Source organism: Hippocampus zosterae, chromosome 3 (assembly GCF_025434085.1).
Source record: "Hippocampus zosterae strain Florida chromosome 3, ASM2543408v3, whole genome shotgun sequence".
NCBI classification, from domain to species: Eukaryota; Metazoa; Chordata; class Actinopteri; order Syngnathiformes; family Syngnathidae; genus Hippocampus; species Hippocampus zosterae.
In genome coordinates, this window is record NC_067453.1 from 29,931,439 (window position 1) to 29,944,088 (window position 12,650).

The 12,650-nt window shown below is 53.7% G+C and overlaps 3 protein-coding genes across 3 annotated transcripts; all 3 read right to left on the reverse strand.

The window, feature by feature from the left end:
* Window positions 1-44: 44 nt before the first annotated feature.
* On the reverse strand, window positions 45-4,463 carry rfwd3 (ring finger and WD repeat domain 3). Its single transcript, XM_052062248.1, has 13 exons — window positions 4,252-4,463; window positions 3,550-3,827; window positions 3,226-3,464; window positions 3,113-3,159; window positions 2,834-3,007; window positions 2,657-2,748; window positions 2,469-2,583; window positions 2,164-2,377; window positions 1,918-2,068; window positions 1,643-1,819; window positions 1,178-1,392; window positions 595-809; window positions 45-523 (listed from the first exon to the last, which is right to left on the reverse strand). The coding sequence occupies exons 2-13, from the start codon at window positions 3,825-3,827 to the stop codon at window positions 380-382; spliced, it is 2,061 nt and encodes a 686-aa protein (XP_051918208.1). The 5' UTR covers window positions 4,252-4,463; the 3' UTR covers window positions 45-379.
* Window positions 4,464-6,735: 2,272 nt separating this feature from the next.
* On the reverse strand, window positions 6,736-9,520 carry LOC127598412 (uncharacterized). The gene is made up of 3 exons (XM_052062251.1): window positions 9,391-9,520; window positions 8,376-8,487; window positions 6,736-7,953 (listed from the first exon to the last, which is right to left on the reverse strand). The coding sequence occupies exons 2-3, from the start codon at window positions 8,382-8,384 to the stop codon at window positions 6,838-6,840; spliced, it is 1,125 nt and encodes a 374-aa protein (XP_051918211.1). The 5' UTR covers window positions 8,385-8,487; window positions 9,391-9,520; the 3' UTR covers window positions 6,736-6,837.
* A 1,341-nt stretch (window positions 9,521-10,861) lies between these two features.
* Window positions 10,862-12,627, reverse strand: tmed6 (transmembrane p24 trafficking protein 6). Its single transcript, XM_052060384.1, has 4 exons — window positions 12,305-12,627; window positions 12,041-12,167; window positions 11,613-11,761; window positions 10,862-11,095 (listed from the first exon to the last, which is right to left on the reverse strand). The coding sequence occupies exons 1-4, from the start codon at window positions 12,527-12,529 to the stop codon at window positions 10,862-10,864; spliced, it is 735 nt and encodes a 244-aa protein (XP_051916344.1). The 5' UTR covers window positions 12,530-12,627.
* Between the last annotated feature and the right edge of the window lie 23 nt (window positions 12,628-12,650).

The window sequence follows — 12,650 nt, forward strand, 5'->3', positions numbered from 1 at the left end:
CTCGACAGTTCAAAGCAACTCGGACTGAAAAATATATTTTTTTTTATTATTGAAAGAGAAATAACGTCATGACGCATATAAAACAATCCTCGGTCATCATACAAACTGTACACGAATGTGAAAAAGTAGGCCAAAGGTTGCTTTTGTTGTCTTGATTCGGAGCATCTGTGGTCGCGTGGCTCCTCCTACAAACGGTCCACGAGCACTTTGCGCCGCTGCCGAGAAACCAGGCCGCTTTCGACGTGCCGAAAGGCCCCGAAAGCGTCTTCCCTGGCGTTAAAAACATCCCGGGATTGTGTCCAAACACCCAACATGATGAAGAAAGTCGACCCGGGCGCCGCCTCCACTCGCGATTGGCGCTCACGCCCGGGCGCCCTTTTCACTTCCACTTGTAGAGCTTCAGCATCTTTTCCGTCAGCGTGGCCAGGAAGTGCTCGCCGTCGATGGCGAACGGCGCGATGTCCAGTACGGGGAGGTCGGCCGGTAGCCTCTGGAGGAGAGCGCCGCTGGACGCCTCCCACACCTCATGAAAAGACGCCATCAAATCAGGGCCGCCGCAACGGCTACTAATTTGCGTTTCCGGCACGTACGTACCATGGCGGACTGCGTGGCCTCGTCTCCGGCGCACACCAGGGCGCCGCCTCCGTGCGGACCGGCAAAGACGGCGTTCTTGGTGAGGAGTTTGCAGGACGAGCCGGCGTTGAAGGTATGCACGGGCGAGCAGGAGCAGCCGGGCGGCTCGCCGTCGTCCCGCTGCGGAGTCCGGGTCAGCGCCATCAGGACGCAGCGCACCGTCGGGTGGAGCCGGCCTGCGTGCGGGGAAACGAGCGCGGATGACGTTAGCGGCGTGCGACTGTTACGCGACGCTGCGGGTTGATCGCGAGGCGCAAGGATGATGTTGTCGTGAAAAGGCTTTCGCGTCTCGGGTGCGACGTTAGCCTAGCGACACGGCTAACAATCCCACGCATTAAAATGAAATCAGTGTGTCAGTGTGTGTCAGTGTGTCAGTGTGATCCGATGGTGGAATCCCCTTCCGAAGATCATTTCATTTGACCGATACGAGTATTTGAATGATTGGCGGTCGTTCAAGTGACAAAAACGGTTTCCAAGGAAAGTTGAATCAGCAAGACGCCATTTTGAGATCGTCCGAAGCGCCTTCCCGCCGCCGCCATCTCACCGGCTCGGTACGTGACCAGGCAATGTCGGCTCTCCGTCTCCACCTGGATGTCGGTGCAGCTTCCCGCCTCCAGCGGCAGGACGTGCGGCTTGTACGTGCTCTCGTCCAGCCGCTCCCAGAAGTAGCCGCCCTCCAGCGTGCCGGCGATCAGCCCGCCGCACGGGAACGAGCTGGACGCCGCGCGCGGGATGTAGCACAGCGACGCCACCGGGGCCCTAAAACGACAAGGTCAAGACTTGACTTGGTTTTTTTGTTTTAAAAAAAAAGCAAACTCGCCGATAGCGGCCCGAAAAAACAAAAGGTTCGGACACTCCCTCATCCGGGACCCACCGGTTGCGGACCCAAATTCACTCTTAACACGGAAGGATCGGCACAAACTTAGAAGATATGAGAAGGGGGGGTCGGGTGGCGGCCCGATGACCTTTGACCTTTGTGTGCACGGCGATGCGGCGAGTTGTCGCTCACCTGGAGCGCAGCGGCTGGAACTCCTGCACGTGTGCGCCGGTGTCTCGGATGTCGTAAAGCAGAACGGAGCCGTTGCTGAGACCCGCGTAGACGTAATTGGGCTTGTCGGCGCACCAGCAGCAGCTCCACACCGGCTTGCCCGCGTTGTACGTCTGAACCACCGCGTTGGCCGGCAGGCTGCAAACGCGGGAAAAAAGCCGTCGACGCGGACGTTTGCGTTAGCAAAGTTAGCAAAAGAGCCGCGGTGGGAAGGCGCGGCGGCGGGCTAGCGTCACCTGGTGAGTTTGAGGGTGTTGTCCAGCGATGCGGAGAGCAGCAGCCCGTCGTTCTGCCGGTTGAAGCACAAGGCTCGAATTTGAGCGCCGTGGATGGGAATGTACTGGCTGGACCTGATGTGGGCCAGGCTCACCTTCTTCACGCCCCAGCCTGGAGCGAAACCCCCCCCCCAAAAAAATACACAAAGACGTCAAGAGCGTGGCCGATGAACGGGAGAAGATGCGCAGGCGCAGGCGCAGGCTCACCGGGCAGGAGCGCGGCGTGCGCCGACGGCTGCGACGCCAGCAGACAGTTGAGCGATTGGCAGTGGGCCAAAACCCTGCAGCCCCCGCCGGCGGACACCAGCACGGCGTCGTGGAAATTGTACGGCGCCGTGAGCTGCGCGCCCCCAGGAGACGGGGACGACGAGGCGCCGCCGGCGCACCGCCCGCCGGCTTGAACTATCTGAGCTCTCATCTCCTGCCGGACAAAAAAAAAAAAAAAGCCAAAAGCGGCGTCGGGCGCGCCGGCGAGACTCCACTCGGATTCTGGCAAAACAGGAAGTAGATACCTGCAGTTCCTGTTGAGCTTGACCGTACTTGTTGGAGATGGCCTGAAGCTTGAGTTTGTACTGCGCCGATTCCAGCTCGGCCTTCCTCCTCCGGGACTGCTCCTCCTCCAGAGACCTGCGCGCGCGGGGACAGGCGAGCTGAGCAACGCGGAGGTGGGCGGCGACGGCGGGGGAGGGGGGCGTTTCACCTCTTGAGGCTCTCGTGCGCGCTGTTGTCCATGGCCCTCAGCTTGGGGGCGTAGAGCAGCACGATGTCGGAGCGCTTGGCCTTCTTGTTGCACTGCGGGCGAGACGCCGGAGCGAGTGAGGGCGCCGCGTGTGCGGGGGGGCGAGCTCTCAAACGCGGGCGGGCAGGCGCCACTGACCTGCGGACATTTGGCGGCGGAGCGCTGAGACGCCAACCATCTCTGGATGCAGGTGAAGCCGAAAAGATGTCCGCAGCGGAGAGCGGCCACGCGATGCTCGCCCGCCGCCGTCCACGCTTCGAAGCAGATGCTGCACGTGTCGCCCTCGCCCTCCTCGCTTTGGGACGCCGGCGGCTGCAAGTGCAGGATGAGAATAAGAATAAGAATCGCGGCCCGACCCGTTGCGCTGACCTCGGCCCGTGTCAAAGGTCAAAGGTTGTTTTTTTTTTGTCACCTGACCTGTACGCCAGTCGGTCCATCGTGTCCTTCTTTCTGGCTGTCTGGAGCTGAAGACGAGAAGAAGAGTTGAAGGCAAAGCACACATAAGCCCCCCCCCGCCCCCCAGCACTCACCAGGCGGCGCAGCAGCAGCACCTTCATGCACTCGCGCATTATCGTCATGGCTGTCGTGAGTGGGCGGGGCCTGTTGGACGGCAGCCGCAGCCGCCTCCCCCTCCTCATCGGACTCGCTGGCCTCGGTGCTGCTGGACGGCCGGTGGGGGCCCGCCGCCGCGGGGGCTCGCAGGACAAAGTCAGGGAAGCCTCTGGGGGGCGCCGCCGTTTGGCTGGGGTAGTGCACCCGGAAGCCCTGCCTGAAAAAAAAAAATAAAAAATCAGTCTTATAAACAATCAAAATGAACCAATTAACCAATTAACCAATTAACCAGGTCGACTCACCTAACCCGCCTCCGCACGCGTGGCGACTGTGTGGCGGAGCCGCCTCGACCCCTCCTCCTCTGACTGAAGGCCCAGGGGGCGGGAAGGGTGAGTGGGACCACCACCCGGGCTCCTCCCCCCTCGCCGCCGCCCGTGTCGTCATCCTCATCCACTTCAGTGCTGCTGCCCGAGTCAGAGATGATGAGGGGGGCGTCGGCAGGGGCGACGGCGGGGATGCCGGTGGGGGTGGCGGGGGCAGTGGCGCTGTGCTGCAGGGGGTCCACCTCCATGGCTTCCATCTGATGAGCACATCCATGATGTCAACTGCACCACGTTCGGTCAAAAAAAAAAACTCATATTTAAAAAAAATATATCTTATACATTTAATATATTTTATTCCCCCCCCCCCCTCCCATCTTATCCAATCAAAATCTTTGTTTTCAAATTCGAACCAAACGCGCAGCCTCCCGGGCATGAAAAGCGAAACACAATAATTAATGATAATTGAGATAATTGACGGCCACCCCAAATGCATTGGGGGGCCTGGGGGGGGTGAGTGAGCCCACGAGTGCCGAAAGGTGAGCTGCCGCACCACCCAAAATGTGTAGGGCCGTCTAATAAGCTACATGACGACCCGCTAAATACACTTGCTAACTAGCAGTTGTTACCTACAAGTCAGTGCTAACCACTAGCCGCTAACCCACTTCTTCTTCGTCCCCTTACCGGTGCGGAAGTCAACGTTTACGGGCGCCGTTCATCTCATGGCACGTCGGGCCCGCGGGATCGCCGGTGGTCGTCGCTGACTCTGGAGCACAGCGGAGCCCAAAGCAAAAGCGTGAAAAGTGGTCAGAATCGGCGATCGGGAACTGCAGACAAGCGAGTTTCTCCCGGGCTTCGCCACTTCACTTCCTGTTACGCTCGCAGCAAAGATCGCTGCTAGTTGGCAGGAGGTCTCACACGTCCAATAAAACAGTGAGTCAACACGCGTTAAGCCCATGCTAAGCTATGAGCTATCTTGGGAAAACAGAACTTTCTACCTTCTCGTAAAAATAACAAATACTTTTCTTGAAACATACAGAACTTTATTACCATCACATTACAGCTTCGTTTAAAAAAACCTAATAAAAATAAATCTTAATTTATACCACAGACATGATATGCTTTTTTTTTAATTGCGTCGAGAAAAACAAAACATCGAGTTTGTGGCCTTGAAATATTACATTGTGTCCACAAAATTCATCATAACAAGCACACAAAATGTATTTTTGTCCTAACAGTCCTGCGAAGAACTCGAACGTCCGCGTCAACAAATTGTCCATTGAAAAGATGCGCTCCATTTGCTTACCGAGTGTCCGGGAATGTGTTTTAATCTTATTCATTAGCATTATGTGTGCACGTGAAACATTAAAAATGATAAATTCGCCTAAAATTGCGAATTTATCGCCTAAAATGTCAATAAATTCGATAGAGTAGAGCAGGGGTGTCCAAACTTTTTGCCAAGGGGGCCAGATTTTATGTGGTAAAATGTCGGGGGGCCGACCTTGGCTGACATTCTTTACATTGAACAACAATATTGTTCAACAAATTTTAGTAAGCCAGTCTGTTTCACATTTCCATTTTTATTTGAATTTCAACAATCTTAAGAATTTCTTTTGGTTCATTTGAAACAGGAATTTGAAATATGACATATCAGTCAATATAAACACGGAGTGATGTCTTGTTAACTCGTGAGTGATGCCCTCTAGTGTCTAAATGCTATTACTCATTTAGTGAATGCTATTACTCATTTAGCCACTAGAGGGAAGCAGTACTCTATGAAACATCACTCGCCAGTCTACGAGACCTCAGTCAATGCAACACGTGTTCCATTGCGCCCAACCTGCGGGCCAGACGGCACTGATTTTATGACGGGGGCCGAGGGCCGGATGAAATTCGACCGCGGGCCGGACTTTTGGACATGCCTGCTTTAAAAGAACAGCCAAAATCTGCCTCTGTGTCAGTCGATTTGGGCTCAGCAGTCCCCACCCCGGATATCTGACGCCTTCCCCCGGTCTGCACTCCCCGAGTATAAAGCTAGCGGGCCTGCTTGTGTGTCGCTTTCTTGGCCACTCTATTTCGTCGTTGATGGTTAGACGCTGCGAGAGAAGGATTAAGTTAATCTTGGCCGCCACGATCGTCGTGGGCTCTGTGTTTTTCCTCGCCTTCCCCAGCGGCTCGTCTGCGGAGTCAAACTACCCCAAAATAAAAAAAAACAATGAGCCCTATGAAAACACCTGGACATAATCAATCAATCAATCGCTCACTAAATAAATAAATAATATCATGAATATTCTATGACGTAATGAAGAGTTACCTTATTTCTTGCGGTCAAAACAGAGCACACATCACTATTTTACTGATTTTCATTTCCGGCTTGGCAAAAAGGTAAGAGGAAAAACAAGTTTGCCCGACGAGAATGATTTTTTTTTGTTCCAAGAGGGCGCCATAGTTGGCAGCCGTCGGCTATTCAAGAGTATTGCTGTTTTATCTTTGTTTTGTTGTCGTTTTTGTCTTTTGTTTTTGTTGGGAAACAATGTCTTGTATCCTCATTTTTTGTAATGATGTGATGTGTTTTTTATTTTGAACGGATCTGGCAAGCCAAGACTTACGCCATATCCGGTCTGTACTCGGCGCGAAATCTTTTTTTTTCTTCTTCCTGTTCAGTAGCGATGAGAACTAGAAGCGGCTGCTCTATGTGCAGACGGCAAATTAAACATGCCACTGTATATGTATATATTACTGTATATGTTTTATGTTCAATAAACAAACAAAAAAACAAACAAAATAAACGTCGCCGCCATTTGAGTGTCGCCGCTCGGCAGCCACTAGGGGCGCTTGTGTTTTTTCACAGCCCTGTTTTGTTCGGTGCGGCTGGATGGATGGCCTCAGGGCCACACGGGGGCGCCAAAGACACACGCGCCTTTGCCAACGTGTAGTTTGAAGAAACAGCACTCGGGCAGAGTGGGCGGTCCCCGAATACATTTCTTTGACTGTTGTTGGGCCGCTTCCAACGGCTGCAACTGGAGCTTCTCACCTTATTTCTTCGACAGGGGAACGTCTTTATGAATCCGGGAACCTGCACCTCAACAGTATCAAGTACACGGTGATGGAAACGAAAGACGCTCAGTCAAATCTTTCTGGAAAGTTCAACAAACCGCCAAGCATGCGTTTGATGTATTGCAACTTGCGTTTTATTGCACAAGGAAATATTTGCACAGATGGGAAAGTGTGTTTGAGAAGCGTAACACGGCAGATGACGGATGGCGGGCGTCAAAAGAAGTTAAAGCGGTTAATGCTGTTACTGATCACGTGACTCTGCGGCGACAAGGCGGCAAAAAGTCGGCCCAGGTCCAGGGCCTGAGGGGGGGGGCGGTTGTAGCTGATGACGGTGGAGGTCATCATGTTGGTGGGGGGCTGGTAGAGCATTGGCATCGGATTAAAGACCACTGGAGGGCTTGGGGACATTAGCGGGTAGGGCAACGTGGAGACTGGCGACCTGGGGACGGGTGACATCATGGGGATGGGTGACATGGGCGACATGGGCGACATGGGCATGGGAGTCATGGACACGGTCGACCTCGGAACGGGTGACATCATGGGAAGAGGTGACATGGGCATGGCGGGCTGCGGAGACACGAGTGAAGCCGGAACAGGCGCATTGGTCTTGGGTGACTTTGGGAGTTTGGGCGCCGCCCTCACAGGTATCATGCGGACAGGTGACGCGGCCACGGGCGCCTCGGTGGCAGACAATTTGGCAGCAGGCGTCGTCTTGGGCCGCCAGGATGGAACGAACGAGGCGGGAGGTGACGGGGGCACGGGGACCTTCCTCTCGTCCCTGATCGTCGAAGCCAAAAGGAGCTTGGCGACAAGCGAGGTGGCGTCGGGGGCCGTGGCCCCGGCCGAGCCGTCGACCGGATCGGCGCCGTTCTCGTCGGTGGCCCGGGACGCCCGCAGGACGGGCTCCAAGCGGTTAGCCGTCCTGTGCTCGTCGACGATGGCCTTCAGGCCGTCCCTGAGGGCGTCGCCGTAGCAGATCTGCAGGGCCATGGACAGCAGCTGCACGTCCTCGTTCAGCTTCTGGCTGATTTCCTGCAACTTGGACTCGTTGCTGCTCGACGCGAGGAAGCCGACCAAGGCGTTGGCTTTGGATACTTTGGCCATGAGCTGGGTGGCGTCCTTCAGACTGCCGGCCAGGTCCACCAGGGCGTCCTTGACATCGGGCGAGGCGTTCTCGGGCCGCTGCTTGATGCGCCGCACCATCTTCTCCAAGGTGCGCACGCGCTCGCCCACCTGCTGGCACTGGGCCTTGTTGGACTTGGCCACCTTCACCATTTTGTACACCTCCAAGCACAAGCTCAGGACGTAGTCGGCGCTCGTCAGCAACAGCTGACGGAGAAGAACACGAAGCACACTTCAAAGACACGGTCAAGAATAGCGTCTTTTCCGCAGCTTCTGTTTTCTTAAAGGCTCACAGCGCGCCTTAAAATGCGATGCGCCTTGTGTATGGTCGTTACGGTAATATTTCGACCCCCAAAATGTCTCCTTTGCTCCAGACATGAGTAAAAACGTTTTACTGACATCTGACCGTTCTGTTGGTGTTTTCTTGAGTGTAGTACCATCTAGTGGATGCATTGTAGATTGCACCTCATAATCCAGTGCGCCTTTTAGTGTGGAAAATACGGTACGCGAGGCCACCCGACAGGACGGAGATATAAAAACTGAAAGTATGCCCCTCAAACTCACACACAGCCCCCCCCCCTCCAACATTCCACACATGCAAATGAAACACGTCGCGTGCTTGTTCTCACCTCGGTCATGTTTGGCCGCTCGGGTTTCCGCCTCCGCTCGGGTTTTCCGCCTCGCCTGGAATGTCGATGGAGTCAAACGTGCCTTTGAGGGGTGTGGCCTAGTCAGTGGTGTCTGCGTGGGAACATCGAGGCGCGCGTTGCGGTCAGCTTAGCCACTTTTCTCATTTCGTCCCGTCTGATAAACGATTGAAAGTCACGACTGTGGCTCTCCACATGCTGGGGCATCACAATAGCGTGTCTGAAGCCAAGTGATGGAAAAAAAAAATAGTCCAAATAAAAATCAACCACGTAAAGCAGGCATGTCCAAAGTCCGGCCCGGGGGCCAAATCCGGCCCGCGGTCGAATTTCATCCGGCCCTCGGCCCCTGTCATAAAATCAGTGCCGTCTGGCCCGCAGGTTGGGCGCAATGGAACACGTGTTGCATTGACTGAGGTCTCGTCGACTGGTGAGTGATGTTTCATAGAGTACTGCTTCCCTCTAGTGGCTAAATGAGTAATAGCATTCACTAAATGAGTAATAGCATTTAGACACTAGAGGGCATCACTCACGAGTTAACAAGCTTACTAAAATTTGTTGAACAATATTGTTGTTCAATGTAGAGAATGTCAGCCAAGGTCGGCCCCCCGACATTTTACCACATAAAATCTGGCCCCCTTGGCAAAAAGTTTGGACACCCCTGACGTAAAGGCTTGAAACTGGAAAAACTGGTCATCATCTCGCCTGTACATTCTCGCCAGAATTTCGTACTGATTTTCCCACCGTTTCGCTCTTCCTCCGTTTCCAACAGTGGCCGGACGTCAACCTTTGGGTGAGCGCGACGACATTTCAATTCGATCACAACAAACGGGAAAATCGGCAAAACGCTTCAACTCCTTTTGGACTCGACATTTCAATTTCGAACATCAAAACTGAAAACCTGCGAGGCAGGCACGCCACCCAAGTAAACATTCGGACGTTCAAATCAACACGAATTAAAAAAAAAAAAATTGTGTGTCAATAAAGAAATAAGAGTCACCTGATTTGTTGTGTGGTCAACGAAGACGCCCGAGCCAGCATTTGCGTGCGAATTCAACGATCGTCGCAATAAAATTGTCCGTCTGCCAGCACAAAACCTGTCTGTCCTCTTTTGTGCCAAAGTGAAACCAAAAACAAGGTGGCGTGTGGAAGGTGGATGGAAATGACGACTTTGGGAAAGAAAAAAACAACAACAACAATAACGGCAAAAGAAAATAATTTTTTCCACAGTTCGAAGCGCATTTTTTGCAGACGCGCGCCGCTTCCGCTCATAGGATGACGGCGGACATAAAGTAACTTAGTTTCCCCAAAATTTGAGAACAATTATTTCGAAACAGACGTCACATGCAAAAAAAAAAAAATCCTTTTCGCATTTTGCATGTGACAAGGAAGGCATCGCGGTGACGTTTGACCCGAGGTAGGTGCGTCCGAGAGAGGTGAGAGCGGAAGAGAAAACTGCGTGTCGAGGCGACTTTTTCAAAAATCCATTTATTGAAAATCACGTTGACATTCAAGTCAGGACAAAAGACGGCGGCACTTGTTTGTTTTTTTTTCAGACCTGTTTCTGGTGGAGCTGTTGCAAATGAATCCGAAGGAATAGATTTTCCGGAAAAGGAGAAGAAGAGGGAAAGAAAGCAAAATTGCTATGATTGTGTTTGTATGCTGAAATTCCGACAATTGAAATCCAAAAAGGAATCGAAATGAAATTCACAGATTAACCAAATTAATGTGGTGTAATTGTGTACAGCATGACGATAGAGTCGCGGGGCGACTACGTCATGAGTGTGCGCCGAGAGCGGGAGTCGAGAGAGTGATTAGAGTAAAGTTACCCACGTTAACACGACAGCTGGACTCACGTGTGCCTGACTTGATAACACGACAATTAATACGCTGCTACTTTGATGATAGATTAGTGGTTGATTTATCGACGAATTGTCACACCTCTAAAGCAACCTTTTTTTTGCCCCACGGACCGGTTTATGTCAGACAATATTTTCACCGACCGGCATTTAACCGGAAACACTCTGATCGCTACGGTCTTAATGCCTTCAAAATGCGATACAACGCAAATTCAAAGTCCATGAAAATCTCAACTTACCACAATGCCGAATCAGTGCTTCACGTCGAGTCTACTTCATTTTGTTTTAGTCGCCGTTGCTGCACAACCCCCCCCGCCCCCCGCCTCACACAGGGAGCATGTCGGAAATAGCAACAGCGCTATTGTGGCGATCTCAGAGTGTTCAGCCATAACTAGAATCCAGAACACCGGCAGAGTAGTCGTCTCGAGCGTACTTTTGAGGCCGCCGTCGTTTGTCATCTCCGGCAGTTTATTTTACTCATTTAGCTAGCTCCGATGTGTTGTTTTTAGCGTAATCAGTCAAGTGACGGAGAAGCGTGGATTGGCGTGTGTCAAGTGACACAGCCGAATGTAACGGAGAATCCGGTGATTTTCCAAAATAAAATATATTTCGTCAGCAGGCGCGCGGCTCGCCGGCGCCGTTCTCTCGTTGCGCGAACAAGCTCTTGAGGAAGCGCAGCTGCACGTATCCGGCCAGCACGATCAGGATGGCGAGGGAGGCCGAGCAGAGACCGACGCGCCGCCGCTTGGACGTCAGCAAGAAGTCGTCGGCGCCGCGGCGCAGGCGGCCCGCGTTGTAGTGCCGGAACATGTGGAACACGGCGTTCTCCACGCGGTGGGTTGACGCCTGAAAGCAAACTTGACAAAGTTAGCTTGCTCGCGGAGTGCACGACTCGCCTGAATTTTCATACACTCCGGCCCCCATTTGTGGTGGGTGGTTGGCCAGTGAGTGCTTGGGGCCGCGGGTGTGTGTGTGTGGGGGGGGGGGGGGGGTAACGTTTCGGACACTGAATCTCTGGAGACTGAAAATCAGAAGCGATCGCCAACGGGGGGCTTTGGCGGGATGGACGGACAATCGTCATCTTCTCTTCATTCACATCCAGTGGCAACCTGCCCCATTAGGGTGCCCTCTGGTGGTTGCCTTGAGATCGCTGCCCCCCCTCCGCCCCGCTCCCCTTTTGCTAAGTCACCGATTAAAAAAAAAATACAATTCAAAGGCTTTTCAAGTTTTAGCCCTCCTATGTGCTTTAAGAACTAGCATCCATTCTACCCCCTTTTAAGTTCTTTTTCATGTCCCCCCCCCCCAACCCCCCGAAAGATGAAAAATCAGGCAACAATTCTTCCGTTTGTTGGCGGCGGCACACCTCGATGATGCTCAGCGTGTCGTTGAGCTTCTTGGCGTTGTCGTGCTGCTGCGTTTGCGGCGCCTTCTCGAAGTAAACGCCGAAGCTGAGGGACAGTTGCATGCTGCCGAAGCGGTTGTGGAAGTTGCTGAAGCACATCTGGTAGAAGCCTGACACACACACACAAACACACACACACACACACACACACACAAACGCGCGATGACAAAAAGACTTTTTGAAGCACTTTTGACTACACTGGCGCCCCCTTCAGGAAATTGACAGTGGAACACGTCACGTCGGAGCGGATGTATTTTGTCTTGCTTGTTGTGCTGCGTTTCCGGATGCATTACGGCGGAAAAATCAAAACTCCCAAAAGCGTGCGCCTCCGACATTATCTTTTGAGGTCGAAACGCTTCAGAGCGGGCGATCGTCCAGAATGTGCGCACCGGTCTCGCGGACGTCCAGGTCGATTTGCCCGTTGGCGTCATCCACCGTGGAAAGCAGCAGTCCGCTGGGAGCGTTGACCGTGACGGACAGGTGGCGGTCGTGGCCCACGCCCGTCACCCACTGCACCTGAACGCAACCACGAGAGACCGGATTGCAAAAAGTCGTTTGCCGGGGTGCCGCAAACGCGTCACTAGTTATGGACAAAAGTTACCCGCGGGCGTACGAGTGACGACGCCCAAGTGGCAGAAGCGACAAACTCTCACCATGAAGCTGAGGTAGAACTTCTCCCCGTGGTGCGCAAAGTGCCAGAAGCAGTCCATCCCAGAGGCGGGCAGAACCACCGAAAAGTCGTACTGGTCGGCGCCCCAGAAGAGCTCCTGGTCCGTCATGTTGGGGCGGGGTCCGCTCAGGGGTCCCCCCAGGGCCCCCGAACCCCAAAGCGAGAGCGCCGGGAAGGCCAGGAACCAGGCGAGCGCGTGGCGTTTCATGTCCGACTGACGACGGCCGCCCAGCCGCCCCGTTTCTCACTCCGCCGCGTCGCAAATCATTAACCGGCTGGGAAGGCCGAGCGCTCCGGCAGCTGCCGCCGCGGAAAAGTCAAGGGGAGGC